Genomic DNA, 22,937 nt, shown 5'->3' on the forward strand with positions numbered 1-22,937 from the left:
CCGAGGCAGGTGGATTGCTTGAGTACAGGAGTTTGAGACCAGCCTGGGAAACATGGTGAAACCCCGTCTCCACAAAAAATACAAAAATTAGCCAGGCGTGGTGGTGCATGCCTGTAGTCTCAGGTATTTTGGGGGCTGAGGTAGGAGGATCACTTGAGCCTGGGAGGTCAAGGCTGCCGTGAGCTGTGACTGCGCCACTGTACTCCAGCCTGGGCGACAGAGTGAGACCCTGTCTATAAAATAAAATTAAAATTAAAATAAGGAGACCAAAAAGCAAAAACATACACACCCGAAACCCACAATTTAAAAATAAAAATAGCTCTTAATGTTCCTTGAAAGAGACCTTACTGAGAATATAGTTGCTAGTTTGAACCTGGCCAAGTAAGTAATTCCTCCTGTTACTTTGTCTTTTCTACCATATTTCTGTTTTTTCTTATCTCTTTGAGAGTGCTGTCTGCTTTGATTCAACCTTCTTAACTGGGATTACTGTGAATTCTTTTTTTCTTTATGGATACCTAGAAGTAATTGTCACCTTTGATAGCAGTGATACTCTCTCGGTGACTTTAGCAATCCACTTAATTTCATTGTGCCTCAGTTTCCACATCTATAAAATGATAGGATTTTACCATATTATTTTCTCAGGGCTCTTTCAGACTTGTTTGAGCTCTTCATCTTACCTCACAGTACATCAGGGGCAGGCAGGCAGCTACAAAAAGGGTGTTTTAGAGCTTTATTTTTAGAATTTATTGTGTTTCCTGTTATTTTATTGTGACTATGCTAGAGAATTGAAAATCAAATGAGTTCATTGTTAATTCTATATATCCTCAATGTTTGTATTTATATCTGAGGCTCTTTGTTGAGTTGACTGTTAACTCATTTACATTTTTCTATATCTTATATTTCTAGGCTTCATAGAGCCCAGTGTGCAATTAAACAGACTCAGGTAACTGTTCAGAAAATTGGAAAGGAAATTGAAGAAAAACTAAGACTCACATCTACAAGCAATGAGCTGGTAGGTTTTTATGTATTTACCTGTTTACACTTCTTGTTTTCTAAAGGAGAGTATAGTATTCTTCTAGGATTAATTTTGAAAAACCCTTTAGATAGTTGTTATTATCTTCTTAATGTTTCACTGAGAGTTCTATTGGCATTTAAATGTTGGAAATAAACTTTCCCATCTGCTAATATTGTAACACACAAAGTGCCTGCTTTATTCTGCTAGATGAAACTTTATATTACATAAAATTACTTAGAAGATAATTAAAAGGCAGTTTTATTAATGTGAACTCTGAACATGAACTATATAGTGGATGAAAAATAGCTGCCAGGAGGAGGAAAAATAAACTATGGGAGCTAATCTACTTTTGAAAGATGAATTTAAAAAGTATTTGGATTGGGCAAAATAGACTGATTTGTAGACAGTGATCCCTTTTGGGAAATACTGTATTAAGGAGACATTTCCAAAGAAATAGAAATCCTAACCCAAAGGGACAGATTTAAGATTTAGTGTAATTTTGAGTTGTATTATACTCTTCCTAGTGGAGCAGATAAAATGTCTATTTTTGTAATGAATATTGTGTTTTTGTAAGTACAATAGTGGAAATGGTTAATAAATTCAGCTTTTTTTAAAGCCACTTTGGAATGAATAGCTTTTGAGGAACTTTGTGCTGTGGCTTAGACTTAAAATAAAATTTAGATCTTCAAATTAAGTTCTAGATAAAATGATTTGAGTATTTGTTTGTGTGAACTCATTATCACAGGCAGCATCTTCCTGTTGTCATTTACAGCTTTCTCAGCTTAGCAGAGGGCCTTTACATCACCAAACAAAAGCTTTTTATTGCCTTGAAGATTTGCCCAAGATAATCATACAGTGGAAGTATAGAAAAGCAGCAATGCACGTAGCCTCACAGAAACTTTTCTCTCATGGAATTTGAAATTAATATATTAGTTCAAACTGTATACAATTGCTGATTTTGACCTATAAATGGCAGTTTCATATAGTTCAACCTAATATATAACAGCTAGTGCTGTACCTGGCATGTAGCAAGCATACAAAATAGGGTAGCTGCAGTAACTATAGTAGTAATTCTTATTATTCATGTGACTTTCCTTGTCGATAGAAACATCTTCCATTTCAAAGGTACTATTAAACCACCTCTTGTTGTAACTTAGACCCAATAAAGGACTAAATTTCAAACCATAAATATATTGAAGAGGAGGAAAAAAATCACTAATTTTAATTCTTTCTGTAGTGTATAAAAATGCTAGATTTTTAGAACCTTTGGAAAAAATTACTAGGTTTTATTTTTATTTTCCTCTCCCAAGGCAAGACTGAGAAATTACTTGTTTCACTAAATGACAGCATGTACTTTATCTCAGTGTGGAAAAATGTATTTTTAATCCTGTTTTTTTTAAAAAAATATAAGTGGTGACACAGAGCAAAGTAATAGAATGTGTGAGTTTAAAGAGGTCAAGTTCAGAGGTTCACTGTATGTTATTATGCTGCCTCATCAACAGAAGAAAATCATTGGATTTTTGAACTGAATGTGAACCTAGAAATCATGTTGTTCTCTAATAACCCCATTTAAAACTACAGCCCCCTCAGTACATTCTGTCCCCTTTCCTACTTTACTGTTCTCTATAATATTCATTATCGTTTGCCATGGTATATATTTTACATATTTTTCTATCTCTCTAAACTTTGTAAGGGGAAGGGTTTTTATCTTTTTTTTATACATTGGTGTATTTCCAGCATCTACAAAAGTGTTTGCCACATAGTAGGTGCTCAATAAGTATTTGTTGAATTTAAGAATGAATCTAGCATAATGTCCTCTTATAATAGGACAGGAAAATGAAGCTTAAAGAAAGGAAACAACTTTCCCCCAATAATTTGACAGTAGAGACAGAGAATTCAGTTTACTTGTTTCCTTTCAGAGAATAATATCATCTGCATGTTAATTAGTCACCTTAACTTTTACCTGTAGCATATTTGAAAACTACTATTTGTCTTTTTTCTCATTTACTTTTCAAATTGGCCCATGGCCATTGTATTCCAGCCCATCCATTTCCAGCATTTAGAAATCATTTTCATTTTAACCTGAGTAACGATGTAGCAAGAAGGCATATTTGATGTTGAAGGAAATCAGATTACCTTCTGAGACCACATGTGATTAACTGTATTACAAGAAATTGGGTTCATACTTGATGACTTTCAAAAATTTGCCATCTTCTCACGTAACACAAATGCCTAACATTTTTTGGCATTTGATTACATTTCTTGTGAAATTTCTGCTGTTGAATTTTTACTATGTTTTAGAATTTTTTTTGTTTTGAGTTGAAATTTCACTGTGTTGCCCAGGCTGCTCTTGAACTCCTGGCCTTAAGTTGTCCTCTCACCTGAGCCTCCTGAGTAACTGGGATTATAGGCGTGTACCACCATGCACAGTTTGTGTTTTAGATTTTGTCAAATGCCTTTCCTGTATCTGTTTCAGTGAATGTATGCTTTTTCTCCTCTGTTACGGTAAAATACATAGGTTGATTTTTGAATGTTAACTCAACTTTGCATTCCTGGGGAAAGCCCTCTTGATCATGGTGAATTACTTTTTAATACATATTACTGGATTTAATTTGTTAAAAAATTTTAAAGGAATCGTGCGTATATATTTATAAAGAATATTGGTCTGTAGTTTGTTTTCTTTCTTTCTTTCTTTCTTTTTTTGAGACACAGTCTTGCTCTGTTGCCAGGCTGGAGTGCAGTGGTGTGATCTTGGCTCACTGCAACCTCCAGCTCCTTGGTTCAAGCGATTCTCCAGTTCTCCTGCCTCAGGCTCCCAAGTAACTGGGATTACAGGCACGTGCCACCATGCCTAGATGATTTTCATATTGGTAGAAACGGGGTTTCACCATATTGGTCAGGGTGGTCTCGATCTCCTGATTTCATGATTTGCCTGCCTCGACCTTCCAAAGTGTTGGGATTACAGACATGAGCCACCGTACCCAGCCTCTAGTTTGTTTTCTTGTAATCTCTTTATTTAATTTTGTTGTTAGGGTGACGTCCTCAACTCACTTTTGGAAAGTGTTTTCCCTATTTTTGTTTTCAGGAAGAATATGTATAGAATTGGAATTATTTCTTTTTTTTGAGACGGAGTTTCGCTCTTGTTACCCAGGCTGGAGTGCAATGGTGCGATCTCGGCTCACCGCAACCTCCGCCTCCTGGGTTCAGGCAATTCTCCTGCCTCAGCCTCCTGAGTAGCTGGGATTACAGGCACGCGCCACTATGCTCAGCTAATTTTTTGTATTTTTAGTAGAGACGGGGTTTCACCATGTTGACCAGGATGATCTCGATCTCTTGACCTCGTGATCCACCCGCCTCGGCCTCCCAAAGTGCTGGGATTATAGGCTTGAGCCACAGTGCCTGGCCCGGAATTATTTCTTAAATGTTAGGTAGAGTTTGCATTGATGCCATCTGGGCCTGGAGGTTTTTTTGTGAGGTTTTTGAACTGGAAATTCAATTTCTTTAATGACTTACCTTTTGAGTGAACTTTGGTAGCTGTGTCTTTCAAGGATTTGTCCATTTTATTTAAGAGGTCAGTCTTTTTACATTTTAGCTTTTCTAGCAGTTATGTAGTATTTTCTCTTTTTGTTCTAAATTGTATTTCCATGATGAGCATTTTTCATATCCTGTTGGATATGCATGCATCTTTTAAGAAGTATCATTTCAGGGCCAGGTGCGGTGACTCATGCTTGTAATCCCAGGACTTTGGGAGGCTGAGGCGGGTGGATCTCTAGGTCAGGAGTTCGAGACCAGCCTGGTCAATAGGGTGAAACCCCACCTCTACTAAAATACAAAACATTAGCTGGGTGTGGTGGCACGTGCCTTTAGTCCCAGCTACTTGGGAGGCTGAGGCAGGAGAATTGCTTAAATCCAGAAGGCAGAGGTTGCAGCGAGCTGAGATCGTGCCGCCGTACCGCAGCCTGGGCAACAGAGTGAGACTCTGTCTCAAAAAAAAAAAGGTAGTATCAGTTAAAATATTTTTGCCCATTAAAAATAAACTCTTTATTTTAGATTTATAGGAAACTTGCCAAGATAATTCCGAGAGTTCCCACATACCTTTCATCTGGTTTTCCCTAATGTTAACTAATCTTATGTAACTATGGTACATTTGACATGGTATGTGGTTAAAAAAAAATTGACATTGATATGATATTATTAACTATGGAGTTTATTCACATTTCACCAGTGTTTCCATTAATGTCTTTTTAAAAATGAATATACTTTTAATTTTAGAACAGTTTTAGATTGATAGAATTATCACAAAGTTAGTACAGGGACTTACCCTATATGCACCACACCCAGTTTCTCCTGTTATTATCTTACCTTAACATGGTACATTTTTTATAATTGATGAACCTATACTGATAAATTATCATTAAACAAAGTTCATGCTTTATTCAGTTTTTTTCAGCTTTTACCTAATGTTCTTTTTCTAGTCCATAACCCTATCCATGAAAACATACTGCAGATAGTAATAGTAATCACGCTTCCTTAGATTCTTCATGATTGTGAAAATCTTTCAGACTTTTCCTATTTTTGATGACCCTTACAGTGTTGAGGACTTTGACAGGGCAGGTATTTTATAGAATATTCCTTGATTAGGATTTGTCTGATGTTTTTCTCTTGATCAGACCGGGTCCTGATTCCTATTTTTGTTGCAGTATTTAGTTCAGGATACCACACTGGATTTTGTCATCATGTTTTCCTAGTCTTCTTCAATCTATGTGTTTCTCTGTTTTCCTTTTTAAAATCACTCTGACTAATCACTGTTGATACGAACCTCAGTCATTTGGTTAAGGTAGTATCTCCCAGTACCAAGTTCCCTTTCTGTACTCTGTTTTTTGAAAGCAAGTTACTGAAGTTGCTAAGTCAGCCTATAATCCAGAGGAAGGGAATTAAATTCCACCTCCTGGATGGGGGAATATCTACATATGTTATTTAAAATTCTTTGTGAGGAAGATGTGTCTCTTCTCCCACCATTTATTTGTTTCTTTAATCAATTACTAGTGTGGACTCATGCATGTTTATTTTATACTTTGGGTTATAATCCAGTGCTATGTTATTTATTTTCTTGCTCAGCTTTTGGATTTGGCCATTGAGAGATCTTTCCAGTTGGCTCTTATGTCCTTTGATATACCCCTATCATTTTATTTGTTCATTTGTTTTTAAAATACTTCCTTACTCCTTGGCACTATATGATCCAATCTCATCTTATGTTTTTCCCATCCCAGCCCTAGAATTAGCCATTTCTCCAGGAGCCCTGTTCCTTTTGTTTAATAATGATATTTAGAAACAAGATTTGGGCCTGTTGCCACTAGGTTGCTTGTAAGACCTCTCAATGGACAGAGCTATGCATGCATATGTTTCTGTCTCTCTGTATATTAAATTGAGGTAATATTAATCATTTACACTCTCATGCCACAAAGTGCATTCTAGTCATCTTCTTCATGTTGTTTATTTGTATTATCTTTTTCTATAGTGAGAAACCTGGCTCCCATTATCTGTAGTTTATTTACTTATTTGTTCAGTCCTAGAAACATGTAAAGTAATTTCAGATTTGTTCTCTATCTCACTCCCACTGTCTTCTTTAAGGAGATTAAGTCTTGCTGTGTCACCCAGACTGAAGTGCAGTGGCACGATCAATAGCTCACTGTAGCCTCAAACTCCTAGGCTCAAGTTATCCTCCTGCCTCAGCCTTCTAAGTAGCCACCATGCCCAGATAATTTTTTATTGTTTTGTTGAGATAATCTTGCTATGTTGCCCAGGCTGATCTTGAACTCCTGGCCTCAAGCAATCCTCTCACTTCAGCCTCCTGAAATTTTTTCTCATTTTTAATTCAGATTTTTGTCTTCTTATTTTGGGCTTGTAAGTATACGTGTGTGTTTCTATATACAAATCCTTTTTCTGTTATGTGATGTGTGTTAGGAATATTTTCTTTTTGGTCTGTGTCTTGCCTTTTTGTATTCTCAACAGTATTTTCTAAAGAGCAAAAGTTCTGAAGTTTGATGAAGTCCAGTGTATTTAGTTTTAATTTTTTATGTTTAAGGATTTTTGTTTTCTTCATAAGAAATATTTGAGATATTTGCCTAACCCAAGGTCAGAGGAATTTCCTCCTATGTTTTGTTCTAGTAGTTTAATAGTTTTGGGCTTTACATCTATATCTATAATGTACTTCTATTATAGTTCATTGTTTTGTATCAGATAAGTAAGGGTAATTTTTTCCCCCTGCATGGATATCCAGTTGATTTAGCATCATTTGTTGAATAGTCTTTTCTTTTCATTCTCCATTTAATTGCCTGGAGATGTTTGTTCAAATTCAGTCGATCATATATATGTTCATCTATTTTTGGATTCTCTGTTCTGTTCTGTTGATCTGTGCCTGTATTTCACCAATACCAAACTCACTTATTATTGTAGATCTGTCATCTTAAAACTTGATAGGGTAAGTTTTCCAACTTTGTTATTTTTAAAAACTTCTGTGGTTTTTCTAGATTCTTTATATTTCCGAGTGAATTTGAGAATCAGTTTGTCAATTTCTACCAAAAAAAAAAAAAAAAGAGAGAGAGACCTGCTGAAATTTTGATAAGAAGCAGTAGATAAAATTATGGAGAATTGCTATCTTAACAATGTTGGGTCCTTCAATCCGTGAACATGGTGTTTATCTCTTTTACTTAGATTTCTCTCTAATTCTCTTTATTATGTCATAACTTTCACTGTAGAGATTTTGGACATCTTTTGTTAGAGTTATTCCTAAGTGTTTTATGGGAGTTTTTTTTTTTTGGCAGGGGAGGCATTATTGCAAGTGGAATTGTTTTTTAATTTTTATTTCTCATTTGTTTGCTGCTTGTTTGTAAGAATACAATTAATTTTAACTTATTAATCTTCTATCTTGTGATCTCGTTATATTAACTTATTCATTATACTAGTTATTTATAGTTTTTTGCAATTTTCTATGTAAACAATCATAACTGCAAACTTGAACAGTTTTATGCCCTTTATTTGATTTTCATCCAGTACAATGTTGGAAAAAAAAATAGTAAGAACAGGAATCCTCACCTTGTTCCTGGTTTTAAGGAGAAACAATTCATTGTTTCTCTGTTAAATGGAATACTAGGAATGCCCTTCATTAATTTTAGCAAATTCCCTCTTATTCCTAGTTTCTGAGAGTTTTTATCATGAATAGATGTTGAATTTTGTCAAGTGGTTTTTCTATATCCATTGAAATGATCATATGATTTTTTTCTTTATTCTCTTAATATGATGAACTTTTTGGTTTATTTTCAAATGTTTAACATTGCATTTGTGGAATAAACCTAAATTGATTTTGATATATACTTATTTTTGTATTTTGTTGGATTTGTTCTTATAAATTTTTTCCCTTCATATCTTCTTGGATTTGCTTTGGTAATAATTTAAGGAATTTTGCACCTATATTTATTAGGGATATTGTGATACAATGTTTTGAATTGCTTTATCAGATTTTGGTAGCAGGATTATGGTAGCCTGGCAAAATTAGTTGGGCAGTGTTCTTTTTTTCTTACTCCATCTTGCCCAGAAGCAGAAATCTGGACCTTTTAAATATTTTCTAGTTCTCTGCTTATAATTCATATCCTTTTATTCACTCTAAGAATATTTCAATTTTTGTCAACATATTTATGAGAGTGCCTTTAAAGTTTTTGGTAATTCTAACATCTGGATCATCTTGGAGTTGACATATGTTGGTTTTCTCTTCCCTAGAGAGTGAGTCACATTTTCCTGACTCCTCATATACTGGGTAATATTGCATAGTATCCTGGACATTGTGAATGTAATTTGGTGGAATCTCTGGATTTTGTTACTTTGTTCCAAAAAATGTTGATATTTTTATTTTAGCAGATAGTTAACTTCCTTAGGATCAAACTGTCATGCCTGCAATCAACACTGGCTCAGATTTCAGTGTAGTTTTTACCCGTAGGCAGAAGCTTCTTTCTGTTTCATGCATGTGTTATGTAGGATTCAGGCTGAGACTTGGGTTGAATTTAAACAGAATTTGGGGTGCCCATTTTCTGCCTTCCTCCATTCTGGCGTGCTTGATTGCTTCATCTGTTTTCCCTGGTTTCCTTGGTCAGAAAGAAAGTTGACTTTCTTTTGGAGTTTGCAGCCACCCTCAGGGAAAAGCCACACTGAAAAGGGGAAATTCACTTTGTTGGTTGCTTATGCCAGCTTCTGACTCACCTCCAAAATATGCGTGCCATTATCATTCTCAGGAACCCTCAAGTAGCAGATTTTTGTATTTTATCCGTCGTCAATATCTGTTATCCATAGTCTGTATCCTCTGCGAGAGGACCAGTTTGTTGCATACTCATTCTTTTACACCAGAAATCCAAAATCTAAAACACACCAATAAGCATTTTCCTTGAGCTTCATGTTGGTGCTCAAAGTTGTCATTTTGGACTTCAAATATTTGGATTTGGAATACTCAATTTATCATATGTTATTTATACGTTAGTCATCTTTCTGAAATGAATGTTTAACGTTTCCCATGTTTTTTTTTTTTTATGCCAAAGACTCATAAATAGGAATGTGTGTATCTGTGATTTTCAGTTCATGTATAGTGTTGTATAAAAACACTAACATCTAATTAAAAGTAATCTATTGGAGATATATATGTGACATTACACTGGGAGTAAACAGGTAAATAGAACACTGAATCCCATTAGAAGATTGTGGAACATTAAGATCTTTGAGCATTCAAATTCATCTAATTCATCTTTGATGCATTAGAAAGGAAACAGAACTAGATCCTACATAGGTAGGGTTTGTTTACTCATTTGAAATTGGAGCTGGCCGGGCGTGGTGGCTCACACCTGTAATCCCAACACTTTGGGAGGCTGAGGTGGTTGGATCATGAGGTCAAGAGATCAAGACTATCTTGGCCAACATGGTGAAACCCTGTCTCTACTAAAAATTCCAAAGTTAGCCGGGCATAGTGGCACGCGCCTGTAATCCCAGCTTCTTGGACACTGAACTAGGAAAATTGCTTGAACCCAGGAGGTGGAGATTGCAGTGAACTGAGATCGTGCCAATGCACTCCAGCCTGGCGACAGAGTGAGACTCTGTCTCAAAAAACAAAAACAAAAACAAAAGAAATTGGAGCCAAAAATTCTGGTTTTGAATGACTTGATATATTTCTGTAAATGAGCCAGTTTCTGTACATGGACCATAACACAAACACTATACACATGCCTTCTCATATTAATGTAGTATTTAGATTAACTTATAACTTTAGTTCTTTAAATCTAGAAAATATATTCCTGTTTTCTAGATTTCTGCACATAGACCATAACACAAACACTATACACACGCCTTCCCATATTAATGTAGTATTTAGATTAGCTTGTAACCTTAGTTCTTTAAATCCAGAAAACATATCTTAGTATGTACCCTGGAATAGAGCAGGTTAACCTCCTAGCCAGGGATATCCCTGTGTTCTCTGAAGATTAGCTTTTCTTTTAGTCTATTTTCTTTCTCTGCCCAGGTAGAGTTCAATTTACATATTTTATGGAAAAATTCACATTATGGAAGTTGAACACCTTGCTCTTTGTGGGAAAAGATAGCTTCCTAAAGATTTTACCTATCTTTTTCCTCAGTGATGTAAGAACACCTTAGGCTTCTTGATTATACTATTGCATTGCTAAAGGAAACTTAGATTGTTTCTTCATTCCTTTTTCTTTCATAATAAACAATCTCATTGACTTTTTTTCCAATTATTTTTATGGCAAAATACATATAAGATTTATGATCTCATTTCATTTTTAAATGGACAGCCCAGTGGCATTAAATACCTTCATACTGTCATTCAACCATCATCACCGTCCATCTCCAGAAGTCTCTTAAACCGAAACCCTGTACCCATTAAACACTAACGCCTTGCTTCCTTCTACTCCCAGCCTCTGGCAACTACCATCCTACTTTCTATCTCTGGGACTTTGACCGTACTCTAAGTAACTCATTTAAGTGGAATCATGCAGTATATACCTTTTTATGGCTGGCTGTTTCACTTGGCATAATGTCCTCAAGGTTCATCCATGGTGTAGCATATTGCAGAAATTTCCCTCCTGATTAAAGCTGAATAATCTTTCATTGTATGTATATACCATATTTTGCTTATCCATTCATTTATTGATAGACTCTTGGGTTGCTTCTGCATCTTAGAACCTTATGGACTTCTGGTTTCTGTTTTTACAGTGGGTTGGCAGGGCAAAATGGCTTTTATCTCCAGTACCTACATTCATTGAAAGTAGAGACCATTTCTCATTCATCTAGAAGCATGTAGTAGGGCCTTTATTAATGCTTGTTTTGTTCAGGAACATTGTTTAGGAACATTCTTTGCAAAGGCATATTTCATAGGCCTTTCAAGCCAAATATAGTAATGATTGGAAATAAGTTTTTCTGCTGTTTTCTTGGCTTGAATGTCTTTAACAGATGATCATACCATCTGTTTAGAATCAGTATTTCAGGGATGAGTAAGAAAGCATCTTGGGTGAGAAATGATTGCTGTAAGTACTTTTAACACATTGCCAAAAATCATTTTCCATGCCCGTTGCTTCAACAAGGCCATACCATGATGTATCTCACTGAGTTCCCAGACTTCCCCATTGTCTGTAAATCAAATCAAGATACTTACTTTTTCCTTTTAAAGTTTTCTGTCGGCTTATCTTTGCTCCTGGTAACCTCTTTATTTAATTGATGAGTTTTGTAGTTACAATTTTAATTGTTTACTTTATACCTTAGGAAGGATATAAAAATTGACTAGCTATAACCAAATTGCTGTTTGCTTAATATTTATGCCATGAGTATTGTTGACACTGTTTGATAAAGACCAGGAGAGAAGGGCATGCATATTCATAGTGCAGTTAATTGTGTGTGTATGCACATGCGTTGAGGCACATACATACTCATTTTGGGGACAGAATTTCAGATTTGTATCTGGAAGTAAGTCCAGGCAGGCATTTTGGAGAAAAAAAGAGGCTGAGTAAAGTTTAAGCAATGGTTTGATGTAATATTTATATGGAAATGTAAGTTAAACAAATTTAATTGTGTCTTTGGTAGAATGGGTCAGGGATTTTGTTTAATTAAATGTGTATTCAGTAAAATTGATATTTAATATGACTTAAAAAGTAAACTTTCTTTTTCAAGGTAGTTTTAGATTTATAGAAAAAGTAGGCAGAAAGTACAGAGCTCCTATATGCCCCACCCCGTCCCCAGTTTCTTCTGTTATAATATCTTGTACTAGTGTGGCACATTTGTTATATTGACTAATATTAATACATTATTATTAACTAAAGTCCATAGTTTACATTAGGGTTTGCTCTTTATGTTATACAGTTCTGTGAATTTTGACAAATGTATTATGTTTCCACCATTACAGTATCAAACAGAATAGTTTCACTGCCCTAAAAATATCCAGTGCTCCATATGTTCATCCTTTTTTCCCTCCTCTGGGAACCTATCTTTTTACTGTCTCTATAATTTTGCCTTTTCCAGAATTTCATGCGGTAGGAATCATACAGTATGTAGCTTTTTCAGACTGGCTTCTTTCATTTAGCAGTATACATTTGCAATTTCTCTTAAGATGGGTTGATTATTTCTTTTTATCACTGAATAATACTCCATTGTATATGTACCACAGTTTATCTGTTGACCTATTGAAGTATATCTTGGTTGCTTCCAAGTTTTGGCAATTATGAATAAAGTTGTTGTAGACATTTGTGTGTAGGTTTTTACGTAAACATAAGTTTTCAATATCCAGGTTAATATATAAGAGTATGATTGCTAGATTGTATAGTAAGCCTATTTTAGCTTTGTAAGAAACTGCCAGACTCTCTGCCAAAGTGGCTGTACCATTTTGCATTCCCACCTTCAGTGAATGACAGTTCGTGTCGTTCTGTATCTTTGCCAGTATTTGGTGGCATCAGGGTTTTGGATTTTATTCTAATGGGTACGTAGTCATATCACATTGTTGTTTTAACGTGCATTGATGAGATGCTTGTTCAGTTCTTTGTTGCATTTTTTTGCATTTTTGGTAGAGATGGGGTTTCGCCATGTTGGCCAGGCTGGTCTCGAACTCCTGACCTCAGGTAATCTGCCTGCCTCGGCCTCCCAATGTTGTGGGATTACAGACGTGAGCCACTGTGCCCTGCCAGGGTTGTTTATTTTCTTATTGTTGAATTTTAAGAGTTCTTTGATGCCAGGTACAGTGGGTCACGCCTGTAATTCCCAGCACTTTGGGAGGCTGACGTGGGAAGGTTCCTTGAGCTCAGGAGTTCGAGACCAGCATGGGCAACATAGTGAGACCCTGTGTGTATTTTTTTTATGAGAGTTCTTTGTGTATTTTAGATACCAGTTCTTTATCAGATATATTTTTTATATAGAATTTCTCCCAATCTGTGGCTTGTCTTTACTCTTAAAATGGTGTCTTTTAAAATGGTGTCTATTAAAAAATAGATTTTAATAATTTCCAAGACACCAATTTCTTTTTTCACGGATCTTGTTTTTGGTGTTGTGTCTAAAAAGTTATCCCCAAACCCAGAGTCTTCTGTACTTTCTCCTATGTTATCTTCTAGAAGTATTAATTTTAATTTCATATTTAGATCTGTGAGCCGTTTTGAGTTAATTTTTTGTGAAGGGTGTAGGATCTGCATCGAGATTGATTACTCCCTCCTCCCCCTCCCTCTGTTTCTTCTGTCCTTTCTTTTTTTGCATGTGGCTGTCTAGTGGTGTCATCATTTGGTGAAAAGACTATCCTTTCTGCATTGAATTGCTTTTGTTTCTTTGTCAGAGATTCTTTGACTTAGGTATATTTCTGGGCTCTCTGTTCCATTTGATTGATCTGTTTGTCTGTTCTTTTACCCATACCACCCTGTCTTGATTACTGTAGCTTATGGTAATTCTTGTCTGGCTACTGTCAGTCTTCCAGCTTTGTTCTTCTTCTTCAATATTGTATTGTGTATTCTTTTGCCTTTATATAAACTTTAGAATCAGTTTTTATATTAACAAAATAATTTTATGGATAATTGGATAATTGGATTCCACTTGTTCATTGCTGTTACAGAGGAAGACATCTTTTTTTATACATATTAATTCTATATCCTGCAATCTTGCTATAATTGCTTTTTCCAGGAGGGTTTTTTGTTTTGTTTTGTTTGTCAATTCTTTGGGATTTTCTATATAGACAGTAGTAGTATCTGCAGATAAAGACAATTTTATTTCTTCTTTCTCAATCTGTGTAGCTTTTCTTTCTTTTTCTTGTCTTATTTCATTAGCTAGGACTTATAAAGTATAACTATGTTGAATAGGAATCAAAGGGGACATCCTTGTCTTGTTCTCAGAATTGGGGTATAAGCATCTAGTTTCTTACTATTAAGTATGCTGTTAGCTGTAGGTTATTTGGTAGATTTTCTTTACCAGTTAAGGAAGTTCCCCTCATTTTCTATTTAGCTGAAAGTTTTTATCATGAATCGTTGTTGGATTTTGTCACATGCTTTTTCTGCATCGACAATATGTGTGATCATATTATTTTTTTCTTCCTTAGCCTGTTGATGTGATGAATTATATTAATTGCTCTTTGAATGTTGAACCAACCTTGCCTATCTGGGATAAATTCCATGTGGCCATGTTGTGTAATTATTCTTATACATTGTTGGGTTTAATTTGCTAATATTTTGTAGTGTCTTTATCTGATTTTGGTGTTAAGGTGATGCTTGCTTCAAAAAATGAGTTACCAAGCATTCACTACTTCTCATTTCTGGAAGAGATTCTGAAGAACTGATATTGTTTCTTATTTAAATATTTGGTAGAATTCACTGTGAAACCAACTAGACCTTTTTTTTTTTTCTGTTTTGGAAGGTTGTTGATTTAATTTCTCTCTCTTTTGTTTTTTTGTGACAGGGTCTTGCTCTCTTGCCCAGGCTGAGTACAGTGGCATGATCATGGCTCACTCTAGCCTTGAACTTGTGAGCGCAAGTGATTCTTTCACCTCAGCCTCCTGAGTAGCTGGGGCTACAGGTGCATGCCACTGTATCCAGCCAATTTTGTTATTTTTTATTTTTATGGACGGGGTCTCACTGTGTTGCCCAGGCTCGTCTCCAGCTTCTGGGCTCAAGCAGTCCTCTCACCTGGGCTTCCCAAAGTGCTGAGATTATAACCATGTCCAGCCTAATTTCTTTATTATCTCTTTCTCCTACTATGAGTTTTGGTAGATTGCCTTTAAAGAATTGGTTCATATCATCTAAATTATCAAACTTCTGAGCATAGAGTTGTTTGTAGTATTCTTTATTCTTCTGATGTTTGTGAGATCAATTGTGATAACCCCTCTTTCTTCATATTAGTAATTTTTGCCTTTTCTCATTTTTCCTTGAATAGTCTGGCTAGAGTTATTTTTTGTTTTTTGTTTTTTAAATGGAGTTTCACTCTTGTTGCCCAGGGTGGAGTGGTGGAGTGCAATGGCATTATCTCGACTCACTGCAACCTCTACCTCCCAGGTTCAAAGGATTCTCCTGGCTCAGCCTCCCAAGTAGCTGGGATTACAGGTGTCCACCACCATGCCTGGCTAATTTTTCCATTTTTAGTAGAGATGGGGTTTTACCATGTTGACCAGGCTGGTCTTGAACTCCTGATCCCAGATAATCCACCTGCCTCAGCCTCCCAAAGTGCTGGAAGTACAAGTGTGAGCTACTGTGCCCAGCCCTGGCTTGAGTTTTATGAATTTTATTTACCTTTCCAAAGAACCAGTTGTGGTTTCATTGATTTTTCTCTATTGGATTTATTCTGTTTGGATTTAACTAGCTTCTTGCATATGTAGATTTCTTTCTTCTGCCTAATTTGATAAGCTCAGGTCCCTGAGGCCTTATTTTTTCTTTTAAAGGCTATTTTCTCTCTGTTGTTAAAATTGGTAGTTTCAACTGTTCTGTTTTCAGTTCACAGACTCTTCTCTGCTCCTCCATTCTGCCATTGAGCCCATTCACTGAGTTTTTGTTATTTTTAGTTCTAAAATTTCCGTTTGGTTCTTTATATCTTCAGGTTCTTTGCTGAGACTTTCTAGTTTATTTTTTTCTACTTTTTCATTTGTTTTAAGCATGTTCTTAATTGCTGTTGAAGCATTTTTATGTTGGCTAATTTCAGCTCTTTATCAAATAATTGTAACACGTCTCTCAGGTCAGTTTTGGCATCTGTTGCTTGTCTTTTTTCATTTTCTTTGACCTTTTCCTGGTTCTTGATGTGGGGAGTGGTTTTTGATTGAAGCTTGGACATTTGGGGCATTATGTTTGAAGTCTCTGGATCTTATTTAAGCCTTCTGTTTTAGCTGGCTTCCTCTGAGACCTCTCTGGTAGGGGAAGGAAGAGGTACCATTTTATTACTGCTAGATGAGTATAGAAGTCCAGATTCCCTATGCAGCTTCCATTGACCCCTTAGTGGCAGGGGAGAAAGCTCCCCTTCCCTTAATTAATGCTGACAAGTAGTGACTCCCCACTAGGCCTCCAATGCTACCTTCTTAGCTGGGAGGAGTAGGAGTGCCTTGTTACTTCTCCCCAAATGTCTTCCACTGGTATCACAGAAAGGAGGGTGGCCGCATTAGCGCTGGGTGGTAGGGAAAGTTACTCTCCACTAGGCCTTCTTTAATATCACCCCATTGAGGATGGGAGAGGGTTATCCCATTACAGACAGGTGGGTGGTAAAAGTCCAGGATCCCCATGTGATGTGAGTAGATACCACATGGGACTCGGTTGGTTACTGCCTAGCAGGGATGAAAACCTGAGGCCTCTGCTTGGCCTTCTTTGAAACAGGTAAGGGGTTAGAGCACCTTGGTTTGGTTTGGCAAACATGAAAATCTAGTTTTTGTTTATATGGATTTGCCTATTCTGGACATCTCATGTAAGTGGAGCCACATAGTGTGTGGCCTTTTAAAACTGGAGTCTTTAACTTAGCATAATCTTTTTAAGGTTCATCCATGTTGTAGCGTTTGTCAGTACTTAATTTCCTTTTGTTACAAAATAGTACTTGATTGTATGGATAGGCCACATTTTATTTATCCTTTCATCAGTTGGTGGACATGTGGGCTGTTTATGTTTTTTGACTTTTATGAGTAATGCTGCTGTGAACATTTGTGTTCAGGTTTAAGTGTGGACATGTGCTCAGTTCTCTTGGTATATACCTAGAAGTGGAATTGCTGGGTCTTATGGTACCTCTGTGTTTAACTTTTTGAGAACTTCATTTATTTGTTATTAAGTTTTAAAAATCTTACTGTATTGTGGCATCAGGGAAGGGACTGAGATATTTTGTATAGTGTCTGTTGGGTCCCCAGACTTAAGATTTACTTTTATTCTTTGTTTATATCTCTATGATTTTCATTAAAAGGATGGTGCTGATAATTAAGTTACTCAAGAGTTCCATAAGTTTGATGAGTATTAAAGTGCTTTAAATCATTATTTATTTTTAAACATTGAGTGTATAATTATTCATAGTCATGACATTTATATTCATAAATATACCTGTGATTTTATTTATTTAGAAAAAAAAAAGTGAATGCCTCCAATTAAAAATTTTGGTGCTTCAAAATGAACTGGAACGGCAGAAGAAAGCTTTGGGACAGGAGGTGGCATTACTGCATAAGCAGCAAATTGCATTACAGGACAAAGGTGAGTAGAAATACCATACAAACAGCCTAACTTCCACATTCAGTAGTTTTCCTTTCTTCTTCTTCACAAGCTCAAAGAGTCATTTTTTTGTGTGTGTAAATGCAGCCACACATCACGTAATGGCAGGGATGTATTCTGAAAATGCATCCTTTGGTGATTTTTCTTGTTGAGCTACCATCATAGAGTATGCTTACACAAGCCCAGATGGTATAGCCTACTACATACCTAGGCTGTATGGTATCGCCTATGGCTCTTAGGCTACAAACTTGTACAGCATGTTACCATACTGAATACTGTAGGCAACTGTAACACAATGGTGAGTATTTATGAATCTAAGCATGGAATAAAAATACGATATTATAATCTTATGGGACCGCCATCAAATATGTGGTTTGTTGTTGACTGAAACATCATTATGCAGTGCATGATTGTATGGTGATAGAATTTTCTCTGATTTTTGAAGTATTTTTGCAAGTATTATGAAGTTAGTTCATACAGACGGGTGTGTACAAATCTGTATTCAAATGGTCCCGGACTTAAAATAGCTTGACTTGATGATTTTTCAGCTTTTCAATGTGCAAAAGTGATATGCGTTTAGTAGAAACCATACTTTGAATTTTGCTATTTTTCCAGGCTAGCAATATGTGGTTTGATATTTTCTTGCTATGCTAGGCAGTGGCAGTGAGGTGCAGCTCCCAGTCAGTCACGTGATCATGAGGGTAAAAAACCGGTACTCTACAATGTACTCTGTTGCCAGTGTTTTTTGGATATTGTGTTTTATGTTTTCACATCCCATCAAGTCTACAAAATGCTCATCTGTGTACAGTATTCAATGCTGTGTTATAAAATAGGCTTTGTGTTAGATGATTTTGTCCAACTGGAAGCTAATGTTAAGTGTTCTGACACCTTAAAGGTAGGCTAGGCTAAGGTTTCATGTTCAGTAGGTTAGGTCTATTAAATACATTTCAACTTATGATATTTTCAACTTTATGGGTTTGTCATAATGAGTTTATCAGGTTGTAACCCCATGGGTTTAACCTGATGTAACCCCATGGTAAGTTATGGAGAAGTTGTATACATACAGCTTGAATTTTCCCAAAGCAGACACACTCATGTGAGCAGAATCTCAGTCGAGAAGCAGGACCCGAAAACCTGGGAAGCCTTTTCATGCCTCCTTCCATTTACCACGTCTCCATCCAGACTAGGCACTGCCTTGACTCAAATCAGATCGGTTTTGCCTAATTCTGAACTTTATAGAAATAGAATCATATATGTACATATGCTGGCTTTTTTCAACATTATGTTTGTAGAGTCATTCTTACCTTCATATAGTTATAGTTTGTTCATGCTTAATGCCAAATAGTATTCCATTATATGAGTGTGAATTTATTTATCTACTCTTGCTGTTGGTTTCAGTAATTTTCATTTTGGGACCATTACAGTTAATGCTTCCATGAACCTTCTAGGTTTCTTAATGAAGAACTTTTATATGTTTCTTAATAAAAATTTTTTAGGTGTTTCAGTTGGGTAGAAACTGAGGAGTAGAATTACAGTCAAAGAATGTACATATCTTCAGCTTTAGTAGATTGTGTCCAACAGTTTTCCAATATGATTGTGCCCGTTTACCTCCCCTCCATCCAGTATTGCTCCTTCTTACATCCTTGTTAGGAATTTATACTTTTTGTATATTTTGTATTTATTGCATTTGGTAATTTGTATTTTTCATTTTAGCCTTTCTGTTGGATATGTTGTAATACTCTCTTGCAGTTTTAATTTTTATTTTCCTGAAGACTAATGAAGTTAGTCTTTCATATGTTATAAATGTTATAAACATTTCATATGTTTCTTGCTGACTGAGATACACTCTTTGGTGATACACCTGTTGAAATCTTTTGTCCATTAAAAAAAGTTTGGTTTGACTGGTTTTTTTGTAAGATTTCTTTATATGTTATGGAAATGGATTCTTTATTTGGCATGTGCTTAAAAGTCTATTCTCCCATTCTGTGGCTTGCTTGTTCATTCTTTAATGATACCTTTAAATGAACAGAAGTTCCATTTTATCAGTCTTTCGTATATGAGGTTTTTTGTGTCTATTTGCAGAAATATTTACCTATTTTAAGATTTTATAGGTGTTCTATGTGTTCTTTGAAATGCTTTACTATTTCACTTCTTACACTTTTATCTATACTTCATCTGAAATTACTCTTTGTATGTGATGTGAGGTAACAGTCAAGATTTTTTTTTCATATTAATAGTCAGTTGACCCAGCACTATTCATTGAAGATCATCCTTTCTCCATTGCATTGCAGTTTCATAAGTCAGATGACAATATGCTTGTAAGTCTGTTAAGAACTCTCTGTTCTGTTCTATCGGTCTGTTTTTCTGTTCCTTTGCCATTATTTTGCTGTTTTAATTTTTTTCATGTTATAATAGGTGCTGATATCTGTTAAAGTTTTTCAGCTTAGTTGTTTTTCTTCAAGATTACAATGGTTATTTTTGCTCATGTTATTTTCATGTGAATTTCTACATAGAAAAGAAAACTTTGCTAGGATATTTTTTTCTTAATTGTCGTACATCATTGCTGAGACTTGCTAGGATATTGACAGAACTGCATTGAATATATTATCAAATGTCATTGGGGATAATAGACATGTGTACAGTATTGAGGCTTCCATCCCAGGAAAATGATGCATGCCTTTGTTTATTAGATCTTCTTTACAAAACATTATTGAAATAAGATAGTTAATGTATGGGTCTTTCCCATGATTCATTGAATTTATTTCTATTTTTTGATGTTTTATGATACTATTGTATGTATCTTTAAATTTTATTTTTACTAGTTTCTGGTGTATAGATATACAATTAATAGATTTTTTAAAGTGGTATTGGTATTTATTATATCATGTTTAAAGAAAAATTCACCAGAAGCCTTATAGACAGATTAGTAATTGTTAATGTTAGGGTTGGAGCCCTACATCTGCAGTCTTGCTGTGGTAATTTATTTATATTCTAATTTAGTTTCATTATGTTTAAATTTTATTACAGCAAATTAAATTAGTAATGATTTTAATTATTTGTTATAAATGTAAAATATTGCAGAAAATTTAAAAATCAGATTTATAGAGATGCAATTGCCATACCATATAATTTGCCATTTTAAAGTATATAACTCACTTTTTCTTAGTTTATTCACAGAGTTATGCAATGATCACCACAGTCTGATTGTCCCACCTAAAGAAAACTCATGTGCCTTAGCAGTTATTCCATACTTCCCCTCTCCCAAATTCTAAGTAACCACTAATCTACTTTCTGTCTCTAGATTTGCCTTTTCTGGACATTTTTTATGAAAAGAATCATACAATGTTGTGGTCTTTTATGACCAACTTCATTTGTTTAGCATCTTATTTTTAAGGTTCATCCACGTTGTATCATGTATCACTACTTCATTTTTACTGCTGAATAATACATTCAGGTATATGGATATGTCACGTTTTTAAAACCCATTCATCGATTGTTGGACATTTGGCTTGTTTCCACTTTTTGTCTATCACAGATAAAGCTGCTTATGAACATTCATATACAACTATTAGTAGGGATGTTTGTTTTCATTCTTCTTAGGTACACCTGGGAGTGGAACTGCTGGGTCATGTGGGAACTCTGTTTTTAACTTTTTGAGTTACTGCCAGCCATTTTCCACAGAAGCTGTTTTACATTCCTACCAACAGTATATGAGGGTTTCAGTCTCCCCATTTTCTCACCAATACGTGTTATTATCTCTCTTTTTAGTTATAGCCATCCTAGTGAGTATAGCATTGTATCTCATTGTAGTTTTGATTCACATTTACCAAATTACTTATATGAATATTACACCTGATTTCTGTATGTTAAGTTTATATCCAAGGAACTGACTAATTAGTTCTCATAGATTGTTCTAATAATTACTTCTAATAGATTGTTTTGAATTTCCTGTGTGTACAGTCATCTCACCTGCAAATGATGGCATTATTTCTTATTTCCTAATATGTATGCCTTTGAAACTTTTTTCTTTTTTCTTTTTTTTTAGACAGAGTCTCGCTCTGTCACCAGGCTGGAGTCTGGAGTGCAGTGGCCTGATCTCAGCTCACTGCAACCTCCACCTCCCAGATTCAATCGATTCCCCTGTCTCAGCCTTCCAAGTGGCTAGGACTACAAGTGTGCGCCACCATGCCCAGTTAATTTTTGTATTATTAGTGGAGACAGAGTTTCACCATGTTGGCCAGGTTGGTCTCCATCTCCTGACCTCATGATCTGCCTGCTTCGGCCTTTCAAAGTGCTGGGATTACAGGTGAGAGCCACTGAGCCCAGCCTTAAAATGTTTTTCTTACCTGACTGTGTCGTCTGGGACATCCAGTACAATGTTAAATAGAAGTGGTGTCAGTGAATATCCTTTTCTCATTTCCAGTTTCAGTGAAAGCTTTTAATATTTCACCATTACATAGAGAGTTTAAGCTTTTTGATACTTCTTATTTTGTGGTTTACCCTTCCTGCATCCTTTATCCATTTTGTCATTTTTGCATTAACTGTTTTTTTTTTCTTTGACACGGAGTTTTGCTCTTGTTGCCCAGGCTGGAGTGCAATGGTGCGGTCTTGGCTTTCTCCCACCTCCGCCTCCTGGGTTCAAGCAATTCTCCCGCATCAGCCTCCCAAATAGCTGGAATTACAGGCGCCCGCCACCATCCCCAGCTAATGTTTATATTTTTAGTAGAGATGGGGTTTCATCATGTTGGCCAGGCTGGTCTTGACCTCCTGACCTCAGGTGATTTGCCTGCCTCAGCCTCCCAAAGTGCTGGGATTACAGGCATGAGCCACCGTGTCCGGCTGCATTAACTATTTTTTTTTTTTTAATGAATTGATAAGAGCTCAATATGTGAATTTTCATTTGCTTGCTTTTTAAATTTTCTTAAATATCAGTTTTAATGAGGTATATTTTACAAACAATCAAATTAATCAATTTAAAATACACAGTTTGATGAGTTTAACTAATGTATTCAGGCAGGTAACTACCACCACAGTCAATGATATAGAATATTTCTATCATTGTAAACATCTTTTTGGCCTCACTGTAGTTAGTTTCTTCCTCCATCAATTGGCCACTAGCAGTTACTGATGTGCTTTCTGACATTTTCCTTTTCTAGCATTTCATATGAATGGAATCATACTATATGCCC

General features: G+C 35.6%; 1 protein-coding gene across 4 annotated transcripts in view; it reads left to right on the forward strand.

The window, feature by feature from the left end:
* Nucleotides 1-22,937, forward strand: part of UVRAG (UV radiation resistance associated) — a 311,056-nt gene that overhangs the window by 134,060 nt on the left and 154,059 nt on the right. For all 4 annotated transcript variants that reach the window (XM_064365305.1, XM_012469641.3, XM_064365303.1 and 1 more), the window contains exons 7-8: nucleotides 907-1,012; nucleotides 17,604-17,730. In XM_064365305.1, coding sequence (XP_064221375.1) covers nucleotides 907-1,012; nucleotides 17,604-17,730 — 233 coding nt within the window. The remainder of the gene's footprint in view (nucleotides 1-906; nucleotides 1,013-17,603; nucleotides 17,731-22,937) is intronic.

This window comes from Aotus nancymaae, unplaced genomic scaffold (genome assembly GCF_030222135.1).
Source record: "Aotus nancymaae isolate 86718 unplaced genomic scaffold, 86718_ANA_hifiasm-v0.15.2.pri h1tg000059l, whole genome shotgun sequence".
NCBI classification, from domain to species: Eukaryota; Metazoa; Chordata; class Mammalia; order Primates; family Aotidae; genus Aotus; species Aotus nancymaae.